This window comes from Carcharhinus amblyrhynchos, chromosome 2 (assembly GCF_965287045.1).
Source record: "Carcharhinus amblyrhynchos chromosome 2, sCarAmb.v2.hapA, whole genome shotgun sequence".
In the NCBI taxonomy this organism is placed as follows: domain Eukaryota; kingdom Metazoa; phylum Chordata; class Chondrichthyes; order Carcharhiniformes; family Carcharhinidae; genus Carcharhinus; species Carcharhinus amblyrhynchos.
In genome coordinates this window covers 25,943,329-25,970,792 of record NC_137325.1, presented here as the reverse complement: position 1 = coordinate 25,970,792, position 27,464 = coordinate 25,943,329, and the positions used below count along the sequence as shown (strand labels likewise).

Genomic DNA, 27,464 nt, shown 5'->3' with positions numbered 1-27,464 from the left:
ACAAGCCGCTGGGGTTCTCGGTTGCAGAGATGAAGCGCTATTATTTGGTGTTGAGTTTGTGTTTGCTAATTTATCGGGACAAAAAAAATTCTGCCTTAATGGCGGAGCGGGTCAACGGCAGGGAGCGGAGCGCTGCCCTTAAGGGTGAGGAAGACTTCTTTTACTTCGGTTACGGCAGTAACTTGCTGCGGGAGCGTTTGCAGCTTCGCAATCCTTCAGCTGTTCAGGTCGCTGTGGGCTGCTTGAAGGTGAGGGACAATTCATTTATTAGTGTCACAAGTAGGCTTACATTAACACTGTAGTGAAGTTATTGTGAAAAATCCACACTCTGTCTCCTCTTCGGGTACACTGAGGAAGAATATAGTATAGCCAATGGAACTAACTAGCGCATTTTTTTTGGACTGTGGGAGGAAGCCGCAGCACCCGGAAGAAATCTATGCAGATATGGTGAGAACGTGCAATGACCCAAGCCAGGAATCAAACCTGGGTCCCTTGCACGGTTAACCACTGTGCTACTCCTGTGCGTATGTCTCTTTGTTGTACTGGCTGCTGCTCAAGTATTTGCAGTAAGAAGTCTGACAACACCAGGTTTAAGTCCAACCAATTTATTTTATAGTAAACTCACAAGCTTTTGGGGTTTGCTGCTTCATCGGGTGAATGGAGAGTTCTGGTCTCAGAACATATAACAGCAGACAGTTTATAGCTTGCTGACTAGAATGTGAGTCTTTGCAACTAACCTGCTATTCAAGTCTTAAAGATGCTGACAATGTGAGTGGAAAGAGCATTATGCATAGGTTAAAGAGATGTGCATCGTTTGCTGGAGCAGAGAGACAGATAAGAGATTACCTGTTTAAAAACCTATTTAAGTTTAAAGCACTTTCGTAATAAGGACTTAACTTGTAGAAGTGTTTAAATCATTTAAAAGCATTTTTGCGGGCTTTTTGTATCTACCGCTTTAAGAATTCTAAGGGAGTGGCTAGCAGGGAGTTGTGGGGGAGCAGGCTTTAAAACAGCGCCAGGTTTAAAAGGAGGCCTGGTGTAGACAGCGGGCAGCGTCGGAGCAGGCAGTGGAGTGAGAGGGAAGCAGAGTGAGCTATTAGGGCTTAGGAGAAAAAGGGCCAGGTAAGTTCGTGTTGAAATTTTCAATACTACTACAGTGAATAATGGAGGGGCATGTGATGTGTTGTTTCTGTATGATGTGGGAGCTGGTGGACCCCAGGGTCCTTCCCAGTGACCATGTCTGCAGTAAGTGCAGGTTGCTGGAGAAGCTCCAGCTCAAGGTAGATGAGCTGGCCTCTGAGCTACAGACACTGAGGCTCACTGGGGGAGAGAGGGTGCCATTGTCAATGGGGTGCAAGTGACATCTAACCCCCCCCCCCCCCCCCTGCCCAGACTGGCTAACTCCAAGGGTCAGGAACAAGAGGAGGGTGGGGAGCGGAGGGAGGAGGGTGGGGAGCGGATGCCTCAGCCTCTCAATCTGCATAACAGGTTTGAGGTTTTTGCTTCCAGTCTGGACGAGAATGAGGGAGGTGAGGCAGGTGAGCAAACTGCACACAGTACAGTGATGCAGTCGCAGGACATAGGCAAAGAGAAGGTGAAAAGGAATGTAGTAGTAATTGGGGATAGTGGGGTTAAGGGTATTGACACTGTCCTTTGTCACAGTGACAAAGTGCACAGAAGGGTGTGTTGTCTGCCTGGTGCTTGGGCCCAGGATGTCGCATCTGGGCTGCAGAGGAACCTGGAATGGGAGGGTGAGAATCCGGTCGTTGTGGTACATGTGGGTGCCAATGACGTAGGCAAAATGCAAACTGAGGATCTGGGGAGGGAGTATGAAAAGCTGGGAATGGAATTAAAAAGTAGAACCGACAAGGTGGTCATCTCTGGGCTACTGCCTGAACCGAGTGCAGACGGGCGTAAGGTTGATAAGATTAAGGAAGTGAATAGGTGGCTCAAGGATTGGTGTGGGAGGAATGGGTTTGAATTTATGGGGCATTGGCATCAGTATTGGGGTGGGTGGGATGGGGTTGGTCTGAACCGTGCTGGGACCAGAGTCCTGGTGAATCGTGTAAATAGGACTGTAGACAGGGCTTTAAACTAATTGGGGGGGGGGGGGGGAGGGTGCGAGGGTAGGTGACATTACGGGGCCTAAAGTTAAGGAGAGGGTACAGGTAAGGGAAGAGGCCGAGGATGTCCCAATAATAAAGGGAGTAGGGGGCATGAGTATGGTTGGTGGCATTCTAGCAAATAGGGTCCAGGTGAAGGCTGGGATGAAGGCACTTTATCTGAATGCACGAAGCATTCGGAATAAAATGGATGAGCTGGTGGCGCAGATCAGCACAAATGGATATGATCTGGTGGCCATTACAGAGACGTGGCTGCAAGGTGACAGGGACTGGGAGCTGAATGACCAGGGGTATCAAGTGTTTAGGAAGGATAGGCAGGAGGAGAAGAGGGGGGGGGGGGGGTGTAACTCTGCTGATTAAGGATGGCATCAGGGTGGTAGCAAGGGATGATATAGGAACCAAAGAGCAGAAAGTGGAATCGTTGTGGGTGGAGATTAGGAACAGCAAAGAGAGGAAGACGCTGGTGGGTGTCGTCTGTAGGCCCCTGAATGATGATCTGGAGGTGGGACGGGCTGTTAACGTGCAAATAAGTGCGGCGTGCAGGAATGGAACGGCGATAATTATGGGGGATTTCAATCTACATATTGATTGGTCGACCCATGTCGGACGCGGTGGGCTCGAGGAGGAACTCTTGGAATGCTGCCGGGATAGTTTCCTTGAACAGTGTGTGTTGGAGCGCGCTCCCTCGTCGGCTATCTTGGATCTGGTGTTATGTAATGAGGTGGGTAGAATTAGGGACCTTGCGTTGAAGGATCCTCTTGGGGGGAGTGATCATTGTATGGTGGTGTTTCTGGTGCAGATGGAGGAGAAAATGGGTTCCTGGACACGCGTCTTTTGTTTGAACAGAGGGGAGTACGGTAGGATGAGAAGAATTGGCGAATGTTGACTGGGGTAGCGTGTTGGAAGGCAGGTCTACTGAGGAGCAGTGGAGGATCTTTAAGGAGATCTTTCTTGGTGCTCAGCAGAAATTTATTCTGATGGTTAAAAAGGACCGTAGGAGGAGAGGTAATAAGCCGTGGATAACGAAGGAGGTGAAGGAAAGTGTTAAATTAAAAGCGGAGGCGTTTAGAGTAGCTAAGAGTAGTGGGCGAGAAGAGGATTGGGAGAGGTTTAAATGTCAACAAAGATTGACAAAGAAGTTGATAAAGAAGGGTAGGAGAAACTATGAAGCTGGGCTAGTGCTTAATATAAAAAAGATAGCAAGAGTTTTTATAAATATATAAAAAGGAAGAGGCTGGCCAGGGTGAACGTTGGACCCTTAGAGGATGAGGGGGGACTTAGTGGTAGGGGATGGGGAAATGGCTGAGGTCTTGAATAACTTTTTTGTTTAAGTCTTCACAGAGGAGGAGTGAATAATTTGCCGGGTGTTAGCAATGGAAAGGTGGTAGGACTGGAGGGCCTCGATGACATTATTGTTACTAGAGAGGTGGTGCTCGACAGACTGGAGGGGCTGATTGTGGACAAGTCCCCAGGACCGGATGGAATGCATCCGAGGGTTCTGAAAGAAATGGCAGAGGTGATAGTGGATGCCTTGGTTATTTTCCAAACGTTGCTGGATTCCGGAGAAGTGCCGGAAGATTGGAAAACGGCTAATGTTACGCTTTGCTTAAGAAGGGTGTCAGGCAAAAGGCAGGGAATTATAGGCCGGTTAGTTTAACGTCTGTTGTAGGTAAAATGTTAGAATCCATCATCAAGGAGGAAATAGCGAGGCATCTTGAGGGGAATTGCTTGATAGAGCAGACGCAGCACGGTTTCGTTAAGGGGAAGTCGTGTCTGACAAATTTATTGGACTTCTATGAGGATGTGTCTAGGGCGGTGGATAGAGGAGAGCCAGTGGATGTGGTCTTGATTTTCAGAAGGCGTTTGACAAGGTACCTCAAGAGGTTATTGCAGAAGGTAAGGGGGCATGGAGTTGGGGGTAGGGTGTTAGCGTGGATAGAGGATTGGCTGTCAAATAGGCAGAGAGTGGGGGTTAATGGGTGCTATTCGGATTGGCGGTTGGTGACTAGTGGAGTGCCCCAGGGGTCGGTGCTGGGACTCAGCTATTTACCATTTATATAGATGATCTGGAGGAGGGAACCGAGTGTATGGTGTCGAAATTTGCTGATGACACCAAGATTGGGGGAACGGCAAATTGTGCGGAGGGTGTGGAGAGTCTGCAGAAGGATCTAGATAGGCTGGGCGAATGGGCCAGGAACTGGCAAATGGAATTTAATGTTGGCAAGTGTGAGGTGGTCCACTTTGGTAGGAATAATGGTAGGAAGGACTATTACTTGCGTGGCGAAAAACTGCAGCAGGTGATGGTGCAGAGGGACCTCGGGGTCCTTGTGCATGAGTCGCAAAAACCCAGCCAGCAGGTGGTCAGGAAGGCTAATGGGATGCTGGCCTTCATAGCGAGGGAGATTGAATATAAAGTAGGGAGGTCTTGCTGCAGCTGTATAGGGCATTGGTGAGGCCGCAGCTGGAGTACTGTGTGCTGTTTTGGTTGCCACACTTGCGCAAGGATATTTTGGCCTTGGAGGGAGTGCAGAGGAGGTTTACTAGGCTGATACTGGAGTTGAGGGGGTTGAGCTATGAGGAGAGGCTGAATAAACTAGGCTTGTACTCGTTAGAGTTTAGAAGAATGAGGGGAGATCTCATTGAGACGTATAAGATGATGAATGGGATGGATAGGATAGAGGTGGAGAGACTCTTCCCGCTCAAAGGACAGTAGGACTAGGGGGCACAGCCTCAAGATAAAGGGGGGGGGGGGAGCAGTTTAGAACAGAGTTGAGGAGGAACTTCTTCACTCAAAGGGTGGTGAATCTCTGGAATTCTCTGCCCGTTGAAGTGGTGGAGGCTACCTCGCTAAATATTTTTAAGACGCAGGTTGATGGCTTTTTGATAAGTGAGGGGATTAAGGGTTATGGGGAGAGGGCGGGAATGTGGAACTGAGCCACGACAGATCAGCCATGATCTTATTGAATGGCAGGGCAGGCTCGAGGGGCTAGATGGCCTACTCCTGCTCCTATTTCTTGTGTTCTTGTGTATTGTCTCCATACAGTACAGTAAGTGAGGTTTTGCAAACCCAGGCAAGTCATGGGGGTTACAGATAGTGTGACATGAACCCAAGATCCCAGTTGAGCCCATCCTCATGTGTGTTGAATTTGGCTATCAGTCTCTGCTCAGTGACTCTGTGCTGTCGTGAAGGCTGCCTTGGAGACCACTTACCTGAAGGTCAGAGGCTGAATGCCCGTGACTGAAGTGTTTGGCAACAGGAAGGGAACAGTCTTGCCTGATGATTGTCGAGTGGTCATTCATCTGTTGTTGTAGCGTCTGTACCATGCTTCAGGACATCCTTTCCTGCAGCGTATTAGGTAGACAACGTTGGCTGAGTTGCAGGAGTATGTGTGCAGTGTACCTGGTGGATGGTGTTATCACATCTGGTGATGTCATCCATGTTGATGATCTGGCATGTCTTGCAGAAGTTGCTGTGGCAGGGTTGTGTAGTGTTGTGGTCACTGGTCTCCTGAAGACTGGATAGTTTGCTGTAAACAATGGTCTGTTTGAGGTTGTGTGGTTCTTGAAGGCAAGAAGTGGGGGTGTGGGGATGGACCTGGCGAGATATTCGCCGTCATCAATGATGTGTTGAAGACTCTGAAGAAGATGTAGCTTCTCTGCTCCAGGGAAGTACTGGATGACAAAGGGGACTCTGTCCACCATGTCTTGTGTTTGTCTTCTGAGGTGGTTGGTGTGGTTTTTTGTTTGCTGTGGTGCATCAGAACTGTAGATAAGTAGAGCACCATATCCTGCTCTTCTGAGGGCATCTTTCAGCATCTGGAGGTGTCTGTCATGAGCAGATCCTGGTGTATATGGAGGGCTTGTCTGTAGGGGATGGCTTCTTTAATGTGTTTAGGGTGGAAGCTGGAGAAGTGGAGCATTGTGAGGTTGTCTGTGGGCTTGTGGTACAGTGGTGACAAAGAACAAAGAACAACACAGCACGGGAAACAGGCCCTTCGGCCCAACGAGCCCACGCCGCCGTCCTACTATCTCAGTGACCTATTCATGATTTTAGTCTACGCCTAACGTGCGAGGATCAGGGAGGTCCAATTTAGGGACAATTTTAGTACCCAATCAATCAGCCTAAAAGCACATCTTTGGGGGATGTGGGAGGAAACCGGAGCACCCGGAGGAAACCCACGCAACCACGGGGAGAACGTGCAAACTCCCACAGACACAGGCCCAAATCCATGTGTCCGCACAGCAACAGAGATAGTCTCTGAGCTGTCATGTTGCCCTCGAGATGGTCCAGTTTAAGCACACTAACGACATGAAGCAATAGGCAACTCCCGAAGCAACATCCAAGAGCAGCCCACTACAACCTGCCGCCTGCATGCCCCTTGCTGGACTTAAATGCCTGTGGAGACAAAAAAATTCATTATTAAACAGGCAAAGACTAACATTCCTGAGGCAAAACGTATTCCCAAGCCTACAATGTTCAGTAAGGCCTACTATATCCCCCTATATGTAGCCCGCTCATGTGGCTGTCTAAGTGACTCTTAAACAACCCTAGCGTGCCTGCTTCCACCACCTTACTCGGCAGTGCATTCCACACCCCCACTACCCTTTGCGTGAAAAACTGCCCTCTAATATTTGTCTTATACCTAGCCCCCCTCACCCTAAGCCCGTGACCCCTCGTTCTATCCATTTCTTGTAGCGGAAAAAGCTTACCACCATTTACTCTATCTATCCCCTTCATAATCTTATAAACCTCTATTAGATCCCCCCTCAGCCGACGTCTCTCAAGGGAAAACAGCCCAAGTTCATCCAATCTTTCCTCGTAAGACAGCCCTTCCATACCAGGCAACATCCTGGTAAATCTCCTCTGCACTCTCTCCAGGATCTCTACATCCTTCCGGTAGTACGGCGACCAGAACTGGACACAGTACTCCAAGTGAGGCCTAACCAACGTTCTATACAACTGCAACATCAAACTCCTACTCTTATATTCTATACCTCTTCCTATGAAGGCTAACATACCATACGCTTTCCTCATCACATTCTGCACCTGTACCGACACCTTCAGGGACTTATGCACTTGCACCCCCAGGTCTCTCTGCGTATCTATACTCCGGATAGTTCTACCTTTTATCGTATAACTCCCCTCCACATTATTCCGGCCAAAGTGCATCACCTCGCATTTCTCCGGATTAAATTCCATTTGCCATCTATCTGCCCAATCTACCAGCCTGTCTATGTCCTGTTGCATTGCCAGGCACTGCTCCTCAGTACCCGCCAATCCAATCATCTTGGTGTCATCAGCAAATTTGCTGATCACACCACCTACCCCCTCTTCCAAGTCATTAATATATACCACAAATAGAAGAGGTCCAAGTACCGAGCCCTGCGGCACACCACTGGTGACAGGCCTCCAATTGGAAAAGGAGCCTTCCACTACTACTCGCTGTCTCCTCCTCCCAAGCCAGTTCTCCACCCATCTACATACCTGGCCTTGTATCCCATGAGCCTTCACCTTTTCTATCAGCCTACCATGAGGGACCTTGTCAAACGCCTTACTGAAATCCATATAGACAACATCAACGGCTTGTCCTTCGTCAACCGTTTTTGTCACCTCTTCAAAAAATTCCACTAGATTCGTAAGGCACGACCTCCCTGTAACGAAGCCATGCTGCGTATCCCTGATCAGATTGCAGCGCTCCAGATGTTCATACATCCTATCCTTGAGGATCCTCTCCATTAGCTTGCCTATAACTGAAGTCAAGCTCACCGGCCTATAATTCCCTGGGTTATCCCTCTGACCCTTCTTAAACAACGGTACTACATTTGCAAAGTATTCATTCAGGATCTCCCCCATTCCCCCAGGCTCCAAGCATAGTTCCCCTCCTCTGTCCCTGAGAGGGCCAATCTTCCCTCTAACCATCCTTTTATTTCTAACATAGGAGTAAAATGCCTTAGGATTTTCTTTAATCCTACCCGCCAAAGCCATTTCATGGCCCCTTTTTGCCTTTCTGATGCCCCTTTTAAGTTCTCTCCTACATTCTCTGTATTCTTCTAACGCTATCTCTGTCCTCAAATGCCTAGATCTAATGTACGCCTCCCTCTTCCTCCTGACCAGGTCCTCAATATCCCTAGTTACCCACGGCTCTCTAATCCTACCCTTCCCATCCTTCCTCTTGACCGGCACGTGCCTTTCCTGCAAAGATTTTAGTTTTCCCTTGAGAGACTCCCACATACCCAGCGTCGACCTGCCATCAAGCAGCTTACCCCAGTCCGTATCTTTAAGATCCTGCCTAATCCGGTTGTATCTAGCCCTCCCCCAGTTTAACACCCTCCCCTTAGGACAGGCTTCATCTTTATCCATTAATATCTTAAACCAGACAGAGTTGTGGTCACTGTTAGCCACCTGCTCTCCTACTTCAACGTCAACCACCTGCCCAGGCTCATTCCCCAGAACCAAGTCCAGTATAGCCCCCTCCCTGGTCGGGCTATCCACATACTGCTCCAGGGATCCTTCCATTACACACTGTACAAATTCCTCCCCGTCAGCACCCTCTGATCTTGGCACCTTCCAGTCTACCCCGGGGAGATTAAAATCTCCCACTACCACCACCCTATTCTTCCTGCACTTATCTAGAATGTCCCTGCTTATCCCTTCTTCCACAGCCCTCAGGCTGTTGGGCGGTCTGTAGTACACACCCAACATAGTAACATCTCCCTTCCTATTCCTCAACTCCACCCATAGCGACTCGATTCCTATATCCTCTATTCCTCCCTCCCTCTGCACTGCTATGATGCAATCCTTAACTAACAACGCCACTCCCCCACCTCTCTGTGACCCTCCCCTATCACGCCTGAAGCACTTATACCCAGGAACATTCAACTGCCAGTCCTGCCCTTCCTTTAACCAAGTCTCTGTCACCGCCACCACTTCCAACTTCCTTTCGAACATTATTGCCTTCAGTTCATCTGTTTTGCCAGTCACACTCCTAGCATTGAAACACATGCACCGAAGACACTCAGAAACAATTCGATCCTTCTTCCTACCCTCTGGGCTTACCCTATCCCCAATCCCAGTTCCGTCCACATCCCCACCCCCCCTCCATATTAGTTTAAACACTGCCGAAACACTCCAGCTAACCTTCCAGCTAAGATATTCACACCCTTCCCAGTTAACTGTACCCCATCCCTCTTATATATTTGCCCCTCTTTCATAAAGACTTCCCAATGGTCTACGAATCTAAAACCCTCTGCCCTACACCAATCCTTCAACCACGCATTGAGTTGGAGTATCTCATTATTTCTAGCCCTGCTAGCGCCAGGCACTGGCAGCAGCCCAGAGAACGCCACCCTGGAGGCCCTACATTTCAGCCTAGCCCCCAACTCCCTGAACTGCCTACGTATGTCCCCCCTGCACTTTGTTCCTACATCCTTCTCTCCTATGTGCACTATCACATCAGACTTGGTCCCTCCACCCTTCAAAATTCCCTCTACCCTTTCTGAAACATCCTGTACCCCTGCCCCAGGGAGGCAGACTACCATCCTGGATTCCCGCTTTTGCCCACAGAACCGCCTGTCAATCCCTTTGACTCTCCCATCCCCCACCACTATCTCACACCCTGCACTCTTCCCTTCCTCTGAGGTATTCTGATCTCCCTCCCTTGCCTTCTCTACCCCAGCTGTCACCCCACCCTTGATATTCCGGGGTAATTCCTCCAGGGCGGTCCTAGTGCCACGACTCCTTTTCTTTTTGATCTTCCTAACTGTGACCCATCCGTCTCTCCTCCCAGGTCCTGGTATCTGCTCAGTGTTACTGTCCCTATCCATTATTTCCTCATTTTCCCTAACTAAAAACATATCCTCCAGCCTCAGTTCCAGCTGCCTCACCCGGGCCCTTAATCTCTGCACCTCTAGACATTTCCCGCATATGTGGGCTTTCAGGAGATGTGCTGTCTCCAGAAATGTCCACATATGACAACGAACACAGTGAACACGTGTAACCCTAGACCCTGCCATTATGTTTGCCCCCTATTAAGTTGTCCTATTAATTCCTGCTACCAAGCCTACTCTCGCCCAAGCCCAGTGAGCTTAAGCCCTTTTACCTCTCTCTGCTTCCCGCCTCACTCCGCTGCCCGCTCCCGACGCTGCCCGCTATCTACCTTGGCCTTCTTTTTATACTCCCGCGCTCCCTTCCCAGCAGCCCCCGCGCCTATCTCCCGCTACGGAGCGCCAAAATAATCAAAAAACCCTCTCGAACTAGAATTAAGTCAAAATATAGTAATTACAATGCAGCACACTCACCAAAAGGCAGCCACTCGTCGAAATCACAGCTCCAGAGAACAGTGACCTTCCTTGTTGGCAATGATTGGGTTCAAGAATGCAACCAATTCTGGAGAATAGTCCATGGTAAGTCTGGGGTGGAACTTGTTGATGTTGTCATATAGTTGTTTCAGTGATTGTTCACCATGTATTTGCCATGTCCTGAGGGATTGCCCAGCCTGTCTGCATGGGTATTGTCTGCCTGCCATGTGTGATGTTGCAGGACCAGGAAGTTAATCACCTTGAATTCTTAACACCAATGAGCAAGGGTCCAAACTGTCCAACTCTTCATTATAAGCTTTCACTGCCAGAATTAGTCAGGTGAATCTACTCTGAACTGTTAATGCAATTACTTTCATTTTCAAATAAGGAGACCAAAACTCTACATCATAGTCTTCACAATAAATGGCAATTTTTTTTGTATCTTTTGGGCCAAATTGGATTTTTGATAAAGTACCAATCAGAGTCCCCACATGAGACAACAGATTTAAGCTGACAAAACAGGATTTTTTTCTTGCATGGAAATGCTTCAACTCATCGCGTAAACTAATCTACAATTACAAAATGTCTGTCTTTATACCAGCGGCAAAAGCCCTGTAAAAACCCATTTGTAACTTCTATGGTCCTTTATGGTGTGGCAAGCTTCCTGTAGGGTGCACAGCAGACATCTGACAAAACTTCACCACATCCCTTCCTATCAGTTAACATATTTTCTGAAATTAAACACTTTATCTCTGCTCATATGTGCTAATACATGATACATTTTCACCAATGATTGCAGTATTACCTTGAGGGCTATTATTTTCCTTCCCTTCTCTATAGTCCATTATGATCTTTCTCCCACATTTCCATTTCCTTTTCCTCTTCAGCTGCTTGTTACTGCACTTGTTTCACATTAATATTGAGCTGTCCCTAACGACTACAGCTGCTACTCCTGTAGCCTGCTTCCATTCCCAATCCTGTTCCACTAAAACCTTTAAGCTTTATCAGCTAAGCTATTTCCTTTCTGTGCCTAACTTGTAATTTTCTGGTGGGCTTGGACTTTTTGCTACTGCTGCTTCTAGGTGGGTTGTGAGCTGCTTGCAGTAAATTTCTACTTAAACCTCATGTGTATCCCACGAGAAGTCACAAAACCACATTTGCTCCAAGCTGCCATGTAATCATGAACTATTCCAAATGCACATCTGTCAGTATAAACATTGACACATTTTCCTTTGGTCTATTCTAAAGCCACAGTTAAAGACAACAACTCTGCTACTTGTGCTGAATTATTCCGGGGATTTGTTCACCCTCAATCATCATTCCCTTATCCTCTACCACCACCCATGCTGTGCTGGCTTCTCTGTTGGGCAAGAAAAGTATGCTAATCTACATGCAGGTGAATTGTCCCTTCGGCAAGTGGTTCCTATGCTAACCCTTTGCTTGCTTCCTCAGCCACTTATTCAACATACTTCTGTTCCATTCCTTGCACCATCAGCCCTCCTGTGGGATTCTCCCTTGCATCTCTGCTGATCTTTACATGTCTGTCTACTGGCAAAAGATTTGCTTCCCATTTTGAACATCATCCATTGGACACTCCTTTCAATCTCCCAGCTTCCAAAAGTTGGAGAATTATCTTTCCCATTCAAGGTAAGTGGCTCTGAAATACTTGCTGTCCATGAGTTGAGAAAAGCGTAAATGTTAGGGAACTTAGGGAAATAAATATTGATGTCTTGAGGCGTTTACATATTAGAGAAGGAGGTGCTGAAAGTCTTGAAGCGCATCAAGGTAGGTAAATCTGCAGGACCTAATGATATATCCCAGGATGTTGTGGGAGGCTAGGGAAGAAATTGTGGGTCTCCTAACTGAGATTTGAATCATAGTCACGGGTGAAGTGCCTGAAGGTTGGAGAATGGCAAATATTGTGCCTTTGCTTAAAAAGGGCTGCAGGGAAAAACCTGGGAACTACAGACCAGTGAGCCTCATCTGTGGTGATGAATTGTTGGAAGGTATTTTGAGAAACAGGATCCGCAGGCATTTGGAGATGCAAAAACGGATTAGGGACAGTCAGCATGGCTTTGAGTAGAAAATCATGTCTCTCAAATTTCAGTTTTTTGAAAGGGTAACCAAGAAGGTAAATGAGGTCAGTGCAGTTGATGTTGTCCACATGGACTTCAGCAAGGCTTTTGACAAAGTACTGCATGATACGTTGTTGCATGAAGTTAAATCTTAGGATATCTAAATGGATACAAAATTGGCTCCTTGCCAGAGGGTGGTTGTAGCAAGTTGTTTTTCAAACTGGAGGCCTGGGACCAACAGTGTGCCTCAGGGATCAGTGCTGGGCCCGTTGTTGTTTGTCATTTGTATTAATGATTTGGGTGAGAATATAAGGAGCCTGGTCAGTAAGTTCACAGATAATACCAAGATTGGCATGGTGGATATTGAGGAAGGTTATCTCTATTTGCAGCAGGATCTTGATCAATTGGGTCAGTGGGCTGATGAATGGCAGATGGAGTTCAATGCATTTTGGTAGACTGAACCAAGGCAGGACTTAATCAATAAGGGGGGGGGGGGCAGAATTACATAAGAGATCTAGGGGTACATGTTCATTGCTCCTTGAAAGTGGAGTCACAGGTGGACAGTGAAGAAAGCATTTGGCATACATGGCTCTATCAGTCAGAACGTTGAAGACAGGAGTTGGGACATCTTGAAGTTGTACAAGACATTGGTAAGGCCACACTTAGAATACTGTGTGCAATTCTGGTCACCCTATTATAGAAAGGATATTTCTAAACTAGAAAGAGTGCAGAAAAGATTTACTAGGATGCTATCAGGACTTGATGGATTGAGTTATAAAGAAAAGCTGAATGGACTAAACTCTTTTCTCTGGAGCGTAAGAGGCTGAGGGGTGACCTTAGAGGCCTATAAAATGAGGGCATAGAGAAGATAGTCATATCTTTTACCAAAGGTAGAGTTTAAAATTAGAGGGCATAAGTTAAGGTGAGATGGCAGAGATACAAAAGTGTCCAGAGGGTCAATTTCCCCACAGGGTGTCTGGAACAAGCTGCCAGAAGTAGTAGTAGAGGTGGGTACAATTGTCTTTTAAAAAGCATTTAGTTACATGGGTACAATGGATATAGAGGAATATGGGCCAAATGTGGGCAATTGGGATTTGTTTAGGGGTTTTGAAGGCAATGTGGACAAGTTGGGCTGAGGGGCCTGTTTCCATGCTGTAAACCTCTGACTCTGAGGGACATGCTAACACCCTTACACACTTCTGGCAATTCAAGCACTTCATGCTGACTCCCTTCTCAAAACCTAATTCTAACATTTTTTTCATTGTTTTGAATTAATGGTATGATTGGCAATGTTTAATTATTTCTACAACTCTGCTCCTGCCCTCAGAATGATAGTCATTTCAAATGTTTATTGAAATTGTTACCACTCCTTACAACTTAAGACATAATGCAATGCCATTTTGAAAGTAATCTGTTCATAAACTTCTTTTCCAACAGCGCAGAGCTCATCTGTTGAATTATCTTTTCAGTTGAAAATTGTGGTCACTGACCACTTCCAAGACGAAGGAACTTCAAGAATTTTTGTTTTTTAAATCTGCATCAATCTCAACTGGGGAGAAAAATGTATTAAGTGCTCACAAATAAACATAAATAATATTGCCTTTGCTTTCTTTCATTAAACCTGTAACTGAAGATAATTATATTGCCTACCATACTCTAAATCACATGGCACTCCAACCAATCTCACACTCTCTCAAAGCTAGTTCTGCTTGTTTCTTTAATCCTTCTCTGAATTCTTAGCTTCCCTCTTCAGAAATTACATCGGAGCCTTCAGCTGCTTGCTGACCCCTCACTGACCTCTTTCTGCTCCTCTCCCAAATCTGTCAATGGCAATTCCTACCCTGGGATACACACTGTCCCTGCACATTTTTAAAAAAATCCTTTGAGAGTCTCCTTATGCCCAAACTATCTATAATCCTTTCGTACAGTCTAGTCCCTCAAAGCCTTGTCCTGCTACATAGCTTTTTTGCTCTGTTCTGTAACTCAATTTGAGTCTCAGTCCCTGACCCCTCACATTGTGTAGATTTACCCCTAACATCTAACTACTGTGCAGCTTTTTTTTTTGCTCCATTGACAAGGTGTCCCAGGAGTCTGTCCCTGGCCCTTTGCATTGAGTGCAGTTTCTTTATACAGTCATACTGTACTCATACCCCTTGCCCAATTTGGTTTGCTCAACTTGTGGCTCATGTTGAGATGCTGGTGTTGGACTGAGGTAAACACAGTCACATGTCTGACAGCCACAAGTTGGTAAGAAGTCTTGTAAAATCTCACTTACTGTCCTATCTGGAGACAATTCTCCCCTGAATTTGGCTACATTAGGGGTACCAATCACATACACACAGGGCAGGGTAGGTGTAGGAAAATGCTTTGTTGAAATGGTGGCGCAGGCTCATTGGGCCAAAGGGCCTGTTTCCCGTGCTGGGTTGTTCTTTTGTTGTTCTTTGTTAATACACATCTCTCTAACCTATGCTAATGCTATCTTGCTCACATTGTCTGCATCTTTTAAGACTTGAATAGCAGGTTAGCTGTAAAGACTTACATTCTAATCAGTATTCTGTAAGCTGTATGACTTCATATGCCCTTCTCTGATCAGAACCTTCCACACACCTGACGAAGGAACGCTGTTTCTGAAAGCTTGAGATTACTATCAAACTGGTTAGACTCTAACTGGGTGTTGTGAGACTTCTTAACAACTTGTGGCTGCCAGACATGTGACCCTCTAATTACTGGGTGGTCATTACAAAAGTACTTTCCTGTGTCCAGGTTGCTGTGACTGAACCCTGCATGCAGCATTAAATTGTCAGGGGAATTCTCTGGGCACTTCCTTCTGGGAGACCTGCATTCAGCTAATACAAAATTTGAGACAGTCTGCAGCCAAATATGCATTGGGAGAGAGATGCAGGATGGATTCCAACTTCTCTCTAAAATTACATCACTTGAACACATCTAATGCACTATTTTTAAAAGTTTGCATTCCCTGCTAATGCTTACCTTGGTGTTGAGATGCTGGTGTTGGACTGGGGTAAACACAGCACAAAGTCTGACAACACCAGGTTTATTTGATAGTAAACTCACAAGCTTTTGAGGTTAAACTCCTCATCAGGTGAATGGACAATTCCGTCCTCAGTGCATATAAGCACAGACAATTTACCGATTACTGATTAGAATGCAAATCTTTACACCTAACCTGCTATTCAAGTTTAAAGTGGCTGACAAATGAGAGTGGAAGGAGCACTGATCTTTACAATACTTATCTTGGCCAACTATATTCTACCCTGGCACAATTAAGAATTCATTGGCTATCTGGACCCAAATGTCTTTCCTCCATCGCCTAGTAACTTATGCATATCTGACAGGTTCAAGGTTTGCTCCTACCACCTATGTACTGAGAACGAAGAGGGTCATCCTGTCTAACTGGCTACACTTTATCAGGCCAAGTGAGGACCAGAATGCTCCTATTCACTTAATTAGCAGTTGAATCCTTTTATTCATTCTATTACCTCATACCTCGTGGCTGCAAGGTCTTCCAAAGTCTTTAACTGATTAAGTTCTATGCTACTTTATTCCATTTGAATGTTGCCTGTTGAATACTGCTTTTCCCATTCTGCTGTTGGGCAGTTGCTTTTGGTCAAAACTCATCTTTAAAACTACACTTCAAATTTACAATACTTAATTACTATTGATGTGTTAAAGCAATACCTTTATACAAATATATGTAAGAGACACATTGTGATACCTTTGTGTGTATATAAGGCACATTATGGACCCTATTTTAGATTAATCTGTTTTAAGAGCCCCTTAATAGCAGGGGTTTCAGCATTCCCTGCTAATTAAGTTAACAGTTGCAAATTCAAAATGTTAACCTTTGCAGTTAGTAATCAGATTTGCAATGCAGCTACTATGCAAGTTGCTTCAAGTCTGATTAATCTGCATTTGTCCTCATGTCTTGACTAGGCTGGACACTATATATAATGCTACGTTGTGCTAAAGTTGCTGCCACCTTTTGGGAAGGCAACATTTGCTTCACCTTCAGCTTACTCAATACAAGCTGTCTGCCTCATGATTGCAGGAGGCACAAGCCAGAAAAATCCAGTCCAGAAATTGCATGTCACTATTACTTTGTGTAATTTGTTACTTATAAATTCTCATTAACCCAGTAGTTCAAAGTTTTCATCCTATCCTGTTTATGACACTAAGCTGATCTTTTGCACTGTATTTTCAATAGTAAAATGTTTAAAAGGTACACATTGCAAACCTGTTGTTTATATGTGAATTGAGTTCTGCTGGTTGTAGCACAGCACAAGTTTCTCCATATACATGTGTAGTAATTTTTCCTGCTTGCATGCAGTTATTTAATGACTCATGTCACATGATGGACTCCTGCATCCTTATTGTCAATTTGGTCTAAAGCCTGAATAAAGTTAGTTCAAAGTATATGCAGTAGTTGTGTTCCTGATGTGTTCAGTGTGATTGTTTGTAATGTTCAGATGTCAGTTTTTGCTCATTTGAAGATGCTAAGCATAATGTGATTAATATGTAACACCTTACCATTGGGAGATCTAAAGTGAGTCTAAACAAAGACTCAATACTTTGTTGAATAGACATGTTTTTCTGTTTCTAGCTTTTTCTAGCCTCTTGAGTCTCCCTGTATGTTATGTGATACATAACCTGGTTTAAAGTGTATTCAGCTTTGGTGCATTGCAATCCTGATATTCAAATATAATTCACAATGTTTCAGGTGTGAAGTCTGTGGTTGAAATTTCAGATTTTTCTTTTTTCCCCAAAAACAGGGCTACAAGCTTGCATTTAGCACTTCTGAGGGGTATGAAAATTCCTGGGGAGGAGGTATTGCTACTATCATCCCAAGTCCTGAAGATGATGTGTGGGGAGTCGTATGGCGTTTGAAAGCTGCTGATCGGCGCACTTTAGATGAGCAAGTATTGTTTTTGTATACCTAACCAATATTTTTAAACTAATTTTTTTCCCATGTATCTTCCTGTTGAGTTGAAAGGTGGTCAATCAGATACTATCCTGTTTTTAAAATATGATTGAGTTCAGGCTTTTGAGTCAGATACATCCATGTGATTTGGTTTCTGTGCACAATTTTAATCTTTGACACGCTCCATGCATTAAAACACCTCAGTAACCATAGCAATATGAATGTATACTGCTATGGGTCAACATTACATGTTAGTGCTTTCTCTATCCAAGGTTAGCTAAAATCTCTTCCTTTCTGCAGACGAATAATTGCAGCTTTCTATCTATTTGCAAACCCTCCCTGTTGTAAACTCTAATGGCTATTCAAGTTAAAAATACAGATCAAATTTTTCTCCTTTCCACCCCCAGCCCCACAAACTTTATTTGCATTGACAGAAACTATTTCCCATTTGTATACCCCAGTGAACTAGGATTCAGTTAATGCTTCTGCTTTAAAGAATGCTCTTTGCTCATGTGCTTTCAATACAGTGAAAAGGTGGTGCTAATTGTAGTTCTGTCCCAAGCTGGGATGATCACTGTGAACTGAAGGAATTTTTGAATTCCCACTGATATGGATTATAGCACCTGACCATCTGCAGTGAATTCTGGGTAAGGATTGCCTCAGTGCTTGTGCAGATGTTACTTTACAGCTGCCAAATTTCATGAAGCATTTCATCTATCACTGATTATTCTTGTTCCCCATTTACTACAAGTTTGTTCTTCTGCTATATTCATTATTAGGATGCTGGACTTGAACTGCAAGGTATATTGTGAAGTCAGACTGGGCCCCAATAATTTTTCTATTTTGGCATAAATGTGAGGACTGCTGACAAGTGGGGATCTTTAATCAAAACAACTTTATTCATGAGACCATTTAAGTATGTTGGCTTTCATTAACTCTGAAGACACTTCCCTGTGCCTTGGAAAAGGATGTGGAGATGCTGGTGTTGGACTAGGGTAAACACAGTAAGAAGTCTCTCAACACCAGGATATAGTCCAACCAATTTATTTGCTAGTAAACCCAAGCTTTCAGGGTTTGCCCTTAAAAGCAGCCAGCATAATTAAGGGTACCACACAACACAGATAATTTCTTCCACCTTCTACTGGGGGGAGAAAAGATACGAAAGTCTGAAAACACATACCAGCAGACTCAAGAACAGCTTTTTCTCTGCTGCCATCAGACTTTTGAATGGACCCACCATATTTTAAACTGATCTCTTTTTAATGCTCTAACTATGACTGTAGCAATATATTCTGCACCCTTTCCTTTCCTATGTATTCAATGAATGGTAAGTTCTTGCCTGCTATGCAGACAAAAAACAATACTTTTCACTATCATACGACATGTAACAATAAGTCAAATCAAAGTGTAACAAAACAAAGCAGTTTAATTCTTAACCATTGAACAATTTTAAACATGAAAAGAAACCTTTCTAATTTATTACTATTTCAGTTCCAAGTAAGCAAAAGTCTTCTCAGACTTAAACCACATTTTAAATATAGGTAGCAAACCCAGGCTTACTTGCTTTAAATTGAGGTAACAGTGATAAGGTTTCAGAGCAGCTTGTATCTTTGAACAGTCTCCTCCAGTAATTGAACACACACACACTATTTTTTGTCTGCTACAAACCTGGGACCTTGCACTTCTAATATCACATGACAATATGACCCTGTATACATAACTCACTTTCCATTACTTCAAAATTAAAAACCTTTCCCATTTTCAACAAAGTTTTTAGCTTTGTTCCAAGTATTCACTATGTAGCTAAAGTGAATAATTATACTACTTTCCAGCATTTGCTGCATTCCCTCCAGGCATACTGACTACTTTGAGGGGTGAAAAACAGCTGTAAATGCTCTACAGAAATATAAAATGTGAATAGCACAGTTTCAGCACAATCATATTCATGTTTTTGCACATCCTGAAAGTCGTCATCAGCAATTACTCCCCCATTATCAGTGAGGAATTTTGCCAGTGGTCCCAGTCTGATCCTGGGACCACTTGTTAAACCTTGCCAAATCTAAATATAAAAGGAAAATTTTTCCTGCATTTAAATCCATAGCTACAACCTATTTGAAATTTCATTGTAAGGATAGACTCAGTATGGGCTGTGATGGTGTCCTTTGGATATCATATCTAGTGCTTATCTTAAGTTTAGTGTCGTCTTCATCCATTAGCAAAATTTGTAACCATGAGGGCTGGGTGAAACTTTAACGTTAGCTTTTTGTCTTTTAAATTCTTTTCCCTGGATACTCCTTTAATTTCCTTATTAGAAAAGTTGGGTTTCATTAAAGGAATATAATGTAAATTGTAAATCCAGTTTTCAAGATACAGTGGCCTTGTCATTTTCCATGTATAGTTTATTTGCACTTTCTTACCTCATTGGTCAATTGTAACAGTATTTTGCTGGATACTACGTCCATGCTAATAATTGACTCCAGCTATCTTGCAGGGAATCAGTGTGTCACTATTCCTAGATCTGAAATCAATGGGACTCAAATTCCTAATCCTTGTTACTTAAAGTGTCTAGGTGCCATTTCAGCCAGCACTCAACATGCATCTGCTGTTGAACTAATCATTACATTCATCACAGGGCTGAAGCTGCTTATCTATGTAACACCTTCTCTTTGGTCAATATTTCCTCTTTCCAAGTCACTGGTCTCAGGTTTAACTTGGAACATGTCATTTCATTTAGTACAAATGAACAATATAATTAGTTTGTTACATAATGGTATTTAGAATTGCATCATAAATACTGACCACATCTTTGGCATTTCTGGGGTTCACTCTTCTCTTCACTTTGTCAGTGATATGTCATTTTTTCTAATACAATTCTTTAACATTTGGCCTCTATCCTGTTAACAACATTTGTATGCTCCCTTTTTTTTAAACTGTGAAAAGGCCCATTTGTGCCATGCGTTGCTGGAAAATGTTTTTGCAGATTTAACTCCTATCAAAACTGAAGCTGTCTATATTTGATAGTCTAATAAATGTCCCAAATGATTGGGAAAGTTCTAGATGGAATTTTTGCAATCACAAATATCATCCACTTTATTGAATTCCATCCTTTTGATAGATTTTTCTGTAGAATTTAATGTGTTCAAATGCTTGGACCCCAACACCAAAAACACTGCATCTTAAAGCCATTTCACTTTTTCTTCAAGGAAGTAAATTGTCCACGTGGTTACTTAATTCTTCCATCACTCCAAGTTCACTCTGAAAACATCAGTAGGTAATCATGCCCCAAAACAGTACATTTTGATTCAGCCATTTGCCAAAGTGATTCCAAGCCATTTTTCTCAATGCTAACTCCAAAGACAATATTTATTTTCAGAAGAAAGCTTAGTTTACAATCTTTCGCTTACAGATAGCAAACATCCTCTGCTACCATTGTAAAACTTCAGTGGCAAAGAAATGGAAAAACAGAAAACTAAATTTCATCTTGCCTGTTCTCCCCTTTTTGTTTACTCCTGGTGAACTGCTTGGCCAATTAACCTACAATTACTGACTATCCTAACAAGTCTCTCCTTATCATTGCTAAAGGGGACTTTAGCTGCAGCTCCCCCTTATATTTCTGATTTACTGTTGTTACCAGGTTCTAATTTTCCATCTAGGTGCATGGGAACACAACCAACTGTCAAATTCCCCTCCAAGCTTTGTCATCCAGACTAGAAACATATTGATGTTCCTTCACTGTCACTGGATCAAAATCTCAAACTCCTTCCCTAACAGCACTGTCAGTGCAGCAGTTCAAGAAGGCAGCTCACCATCACCTTCTTGAGGATAATTAGTGATGGGCAATAAATACTGGCCTAGCCAGTGAAGCCAAAATCCCATGAATGAATAAAAAGCTCAAACTTGAGGGTCCATGTAAAATCAAATGAAAAGGTTCTGAAAACCATTAAAATGCTTAGAAAGGCTGGCCTTGTTCTAGAGAACAAAAGTACAATAGGGTGAAAGTTCTACAATTATACAGAAGCTGATTGCATCACATCTGAAGTACAGTGGGTAGTTTTGAGCACCACACCTTGAAAGGATATATTAGCTTTGGAGGGAATGCAGCGTAGATTACCAGGATAACTGGAGAGATTGCGCAAGCAAAGGCAGTTTGTCTCGGAGTTCAGAAAGTTGAAGGGTGATTTGAGAAAGAGAACAGGTTGGGGAGTTAGAAATAAACTTTCTGCTTGCTGTGAAATCTTGGATTAGGAAACAAAATCTTAAAATAGAGGCTGATGTTTCAGCAGTGAAATTTGGAAACTCTTGTGCACAATAAGTTTGACACTCACTACAAAAGACAATTGATGCTAGATTAACAAATCTTAAATGAGATTGGTTGTATATTAAAAGGTAATAAATCACCAGGACCAGTTATGATGCATCTGAGAATGCTGTGGCAAGTACCATAGTATTAATAATAATCTTCCTACAATATAGGGGTGGTGGCCAAGGCATGGATAACAGCAAATGTTACACTTACACAAAAGGGTTAATACAAAGAAACCTAGCAATACAGTTCAGCGACTTCAAACTTGGTATTGAGAGCTTTTAGGAACAATCTGAGACAAAATTAACAGTCGTGTGAGCTAATTGGGGGAAAACTAGCACAGATTTATTCAAGACTAATTGTGTAAAACTAATTTTTTTGGGTAACCAGAGTATTGATGGTGGTGTATGAGGGTTTTCAGTAAGTGCTTAAAGTATCATAATAAACTTGCCAGCAAAGTTAAAGCCCAGAGAGTCAGAAAATGACGTGGTAAAAGGCTGTCTCTTCAAACTGGAGGAAGGTATAGTGGGTGTCTCCAGAGATTGCTTTTTTAATAGATTAATGACCAGATTTGCATGTAAAGGGGCAGCATTTCCAATTTTGCAGATGACAAACTTGGGTGTACTGCAGGTGTTTAAAATGGGAGGACACGTGGGAGATTATGAAGTGACGAATTTTCATTGAAAAACTAGAATAATTCTAAAGGGATGCTGGAACAGAGGCTAGGAACATATACTCTACATTACATTAAACAAGGGAGGGGGTGACAGTCCTGGTGGGGCACTATAGGTGCATTAACTAAAATGCAATGTCAAAGGAAACTTAACCTAATCAAGTATTATTTCCAGGGGTGACAATATGACCAGCCTCAGTGGTACCAACTGTTCACAGAACTCCTGAATGTACTGATGGACGTGTTTCCTCATCAGTCACCCAGCTGTGAACATAGCCAAGAGAAGAGAGGCAGACAGTCAAGTCATAACCCCCTGGATCGATTGATCACCTTGGCTAGAAAGACTTGGGAAGAGGTGCTCCTGTTCCCTTTGCAACAGGTGACAAAAGTTGGGAGTGTGGGGCTGAAGTGCAACCAACAATTGAGAAATCACTCCATGTACTTAAAATGGGGCTGTAGCCTTTTTGCACGTAGAACACATTTCTCTTGGCCACAGAAAACATGTGGGCCTGGGTTTCTGACCTGCCTTAACCTACCATTACATGGTGCTGCTGCATGCAACACTTTCTACACAATGGAAAATGTAAGGACTCCCACGAAGAAGTACCTCTACTGGGGCCCCCCATTCCACTCCCCAAGTAGTAGATGGTAGATACCTGGGAATATGTGTGCATGTATTGCGTAAGGTGGCAAGTTGAGAAAATAGTTAAGGGATCAATGGAATCCAAGGCTTTGTATATAGGAACAAAGTGAAGGCTTTAGAAAAGATTTGAAGGTGATTTTTAATTTGTGACTAGATTAAAGATGTTGGTGTTCACCTTGGCAGTGGAGATTTGATAGAGAGAGTCAAAAGCATGAGGAATTTAGACAGTAAATGGACAGTTTGTATTGACAAGTGTTGACATCCAAGGATACCAGTTTAATGTAATTGGTTTATTTGCCAATGTCAACATGATTTTAAAAACTTCTTGCACTGCAAATGGTTATGATAGAGGCAGATACTACCCTCAAGTAGTGCAGTCAGGGCTTTTGAAGAGAATTAATAAGAACCTGAAGGTGGAATTTCCATGGCTGGGGAATGGGAATAGTGGAGTTTTTCTTGTAGAAAGACAACATGGCTGTAGAGCTGAATGTTCTTCAGTACAGTAACCATCTGATTCTAAAATTGTAAACTTAAATTTGGTTAGCAAATACAATGTACCAAAGGTACTATACAATGAAGGCAAAATTGAGTAGTGGAGTTAGTACAGGAACAAGGAGCTGAATGGTCTGCTCCTGTTGTATCTTTTCCTGCAGATTGTTCCTTCCTCTGCATGGCTATATGCTGAAACATGAAAATTGATCAACATTTGAAATCTTGTCTTAAATATTTTTCTGCATAAAATTATATTGCTATGCTCAGGTGCTATTGAAATAACTAAGCACAGTAGCACTAAATATGAAATACCTGTGATCAGTTGGCCAATGAATCAGTTACTTAACCCTGAACACTCTTATCTATCACATTCATCCAAAAGTTTATGCATTACCAAAGAACTGCTTCAAATGTGGTTATCATTTTGAGGAAACACTCAATTATCTTATTGCTTCAACATTTTTTTGTTCCACTGGATGAGGTCTCCTTCAGTGGAGCAAAAAACATCTCCACCAGTGGTAGGGCTTGACAGAGCACTTCTGTATAATAAAATTTAATGTGACCATTAGAAGGGTGACATTGCCACAGGTCTAAAAGTTTCAAGAAGCAAAACCAAGGCAACTGGAGTTAAAAGGGTGTCTGAGGACATTCAGTAGGTGTACAACAATTCAATCTTGTCACTGTTTTTAAACATGGTTAGTCATGGATGGTCATTGCGTCATACTCAGGCACTAGATGAGGAAGATGGTACACTGTAGATGGGTTTCCCTGGTGCTGCAGTGGGGACAGGGCCTATCCATCCCATTCATCATCTTATACGTCTCAATGAGATCTCCCCTCATTTTAGAAGAATGAGGGGAGATCTCATTGAGACGTATAAGATGATGAATGGGATGGATAGGATAGAGGTGGAGAGACTCTTCCTGCTCAAAGGACAGTAGGACTAGGGGGCACAGCCTCAAGATAAAGTGGGGGGGGGCAGTGCGGTTTAGAACAGAGTTGAGGAGGAACTTCTTCACTCAAAGGGTGGTGAATCTCTAGAATTCTCTGCCTGTTGAAGTGGTGGAGGCTGCCTCGCTAAATATTTTTAAGACGCGGGTTGATGGGTTTTTGAGAGGGGATTAAGGGTTATGGGGAGAGGGCGGGAATGTGGAACTGAGCCACGACGGATCAGCCATGATCTTATTGAATGGTGGGGCAGGCTTGAAGGGCTAGTTGGCCTACTCCTGCTCCTATTTCTTATGTTCTTGCAATCTATAATCTGCTAGATAAATTGGAACTCCTCAGTTAATTAACCATGTGATTAGCTCTTGTGATACTGTTCTACATTAGAAAACTGTCTTTTAAAACTATTTTGTCCTCATCCTGGAAACTTTTTTGGGTCGGGGGGTTCCAACTGTAATCTTTCTGCTCTTCAACAAAATGCAAGAAAATTACACTCCTGCACTGAAGAAATAAACTGAATCATCCCCAAGAAATTTTCTGTCCCAATATTTCACAACTTTGTTTTGCTGTATTATTGTCGCATGTATTAGTATACAGGCACAAGAAACAATACTTTCCACTATATAGACAAAGCATATTGTACATAGGGAAGGAAAAGAGATCATGCAGAATGTAGTGTTACAACCATAGTTGGGGTGGAGAGAAAGATCAACTTAATGCAAGATAGGGTGATTCAAAAGTCAGGCAGCAGGGAAGAAGCTGATTTGAGTCAGTTGGTATGTGTCCTCAGACTTTTCTATTGGTTTTCCTGACAGGAGGATGTCTGGGGTGCTTTTAAGCTGGCTGCTTTTCCAAGGCAGCAGGAAGTGTAGACAGTGTCAATGGATGGGAGGCTGGTTTGCGTGATGGATTGGGCTTCATTCAAAACCCTTCGTAGTTTATTGTGATTTTGGACAGAATCAGTAAGAAATGCATTTTCCCATGATCTCTCAATGCTGCATTAGTTTCTAATGAACAGATTAGCTCTGGGACAGGGTCCTTCCCTGAATGTCCAGATTTTAAATCTTAAAGTTTTTTTTGTCACTGTGTGTGGAATTGAGGCCAGTGTGCTATAAAATATTGAGTATTTTCTTGCACAAAAATCTACTATTTCATCTCCAAGTGGAGAAGGAGGACATTTGGCCGATTAAGACTGCACCAACAACAGTCTCACCCCAGACCTATCCTTGTCACCCCACATGTTTACTGTTTGGCCTTTGCTAAATTGATCCTCAGTATCAGGACTATCAAACTAACCAGCACACTGTGTGGGTGATAACTGGACCACCCAGAGGAAACCCATGCAAACGCAGCAAGAAAGTGCAAACTCCAGTGATCCAAGGCAGGAATTGAACCTGGTTTCCTGGCACTAAAGCAGCAGTGCTGACCACTGATGACCATGCTGCTGTACAATTGTTAAATTTCACTTTAAAACTCTAGCTTTATGCATATGGTTTTCAGTGTACCAGAATGTCTGGTTGTGCTATAGTGGTCCTCCAATTGGACTGCATTAACAAATGTTTCAGGGAATGGCAGTGAAGAGAGTAGATGTGCTATTTGTTACAATGCAGTTTTTTCTCTTAACATTGCACAGTTGCTTTCCTTTGAAAGTAACAATTATTGTCATCTAATATTGTAAAGCAGGTTAAAAACCTTTGGGGAGCTTTTAAAGGTTGGGGAAACATCTGCATTGAAGTTTATTGCATCAAATCCAAAAGGACAAAATGGACTAAGGTCTAGGATTTTGCCCTATTTTCCTCCCATTCAATTAAATTTTTTAAATATAAAACTAATCTCCTCATCTATAAAACATTTTGCCTTCAAAATTAATGATTGCAGCACTACTTTACTTGTCAACCTTGATGTTAAAATGCTTAGTACTGGGTGGGATAGTGGTAATTACAGGAGGTGCAGTAACTAAACTTTTTTCCTTTTTCCCCCCCATACCCCAAACAGTCAAGAAGGTGTTTTGAGAGGCATCTACAGTCCCATTGAAGTTGGAATTCAACAAGAAAATACAGGAAAAGAAATAACATGCCTAACATACCAATTAAATAATAGGAGTAATTTCATCTTGCCCTCCCCAATTTACAAAGAGGTATGCTTTAATAAAAAAAGCTGCACAGCAACCTGTATGTGTAGCTTATTGGGAACTTTTCTCTTATCATTCTGATGTTTGACAATTAACCCATTGACCCAATCTTTTGCAAATAAAGGGTTTCCAAAAAGCTTAACACGTTTAAACAAACACCTTCACCTTTTTGTTTTTTGCAGGTAATCTGTACAGGTGCACAACGGAGTGGATTGCCTGCTGAATACTTGAAGAAATTGGATGCTATAAGAACTAATAATTACGATGGAACAACTGAATTTCTAGTGGAAATTCGAGCTATGTTGAATCAGCTACAGACAGCACTAAAACATTGACTTTTTGAAAAGTTGGTATACTGTGCCTAGAAGGCAGACATTTTTAATCTTCTGATTCCTGTTTACATTGAATTGCATTTGAATTCCAAAATCATAAGTTAATAGAAATTGTATTGAAGCTGCTGTACACACTTCAAATTAAATGTACAAATGTTATAACAATGGGTAGGTGGAAGATCTTAATCACATTTTTCACATCACTTCATTTGATGTTTTGTATTAAAATTGTTTGTTTTTAAACTGTTGATCTTGTACTAAAGCCCTCAGTGATTATTTGACTTAGTAAAAGTGCTTTATAGTTACTACAATATAGGGCAGGTTTTTTGCCATCATCCTAACTTCTGCTTCTGTTGTACCATGTAGCAATGATCATGTTACCTGGGAGACTTAACATTGGTAGCTGGTATAATCTCTAGAAACATCTTTTGAAGACTTATGGTTGTGTTGTAGCACTTTTGAAAATTTTATCTCATGGCTGCTTGTAATGCAATGAGAATTTTTAAATCC

General features: G+C 43.0%; 1 protein-coding gene across 1 annotated transcript; it reads left to right on the top strand.

The window, feature by feature from the left end:
• Positions 1-9: 9 nt before the first annotated feature.
• On the top strand, positions 10-27,202 carry LOC145353172 (gamma-glutamylcyclotransferase-like). Its single transcript, XM_080203635.1, has 4 exons — positions 10-248; positions 17,287-17,429; positions 26,487-26,628; positions 26,805-27,202. The coding sequence occupies exons 1-4, from the start codon at positions 30-32 to the stop codon at positions 26,955-26,957; spliced, it is 657 nt and encodes a 218-aa protein (XP_080059761.1). The 5' UTR covers positions 10-29; the 3' UTR covers positions 26,958-27,202.
• Positions 27,203-27,464: the final 262 nt, after the last annotated feature.

Excerpts from the sequence above, each read along its gene's own strand:
- LOC145353172 (XM_080203635.1), top strand. The coding sequence starts at position 30 with ATGAAGCGCTATTATTTGGTGTTGAGTTTGTGTTTGCTAATTTATCGG. Across the intron at positions 249-17,286 it reads TCGCTGTGGGCTGCTTGAAG|GGCTACAAGCTTGCATTTAG; the intron begins GTGAGGGACAAT and ends CCCCAAAAACAG. Across the intron at positions 17,430-26,486 it reads GATCGGCGCACTTTAGATGA|TCAAGAAGGTGTTTTGAGAG; the intron begins GCAAGTATTGTT and ends TACCCCAAACAG.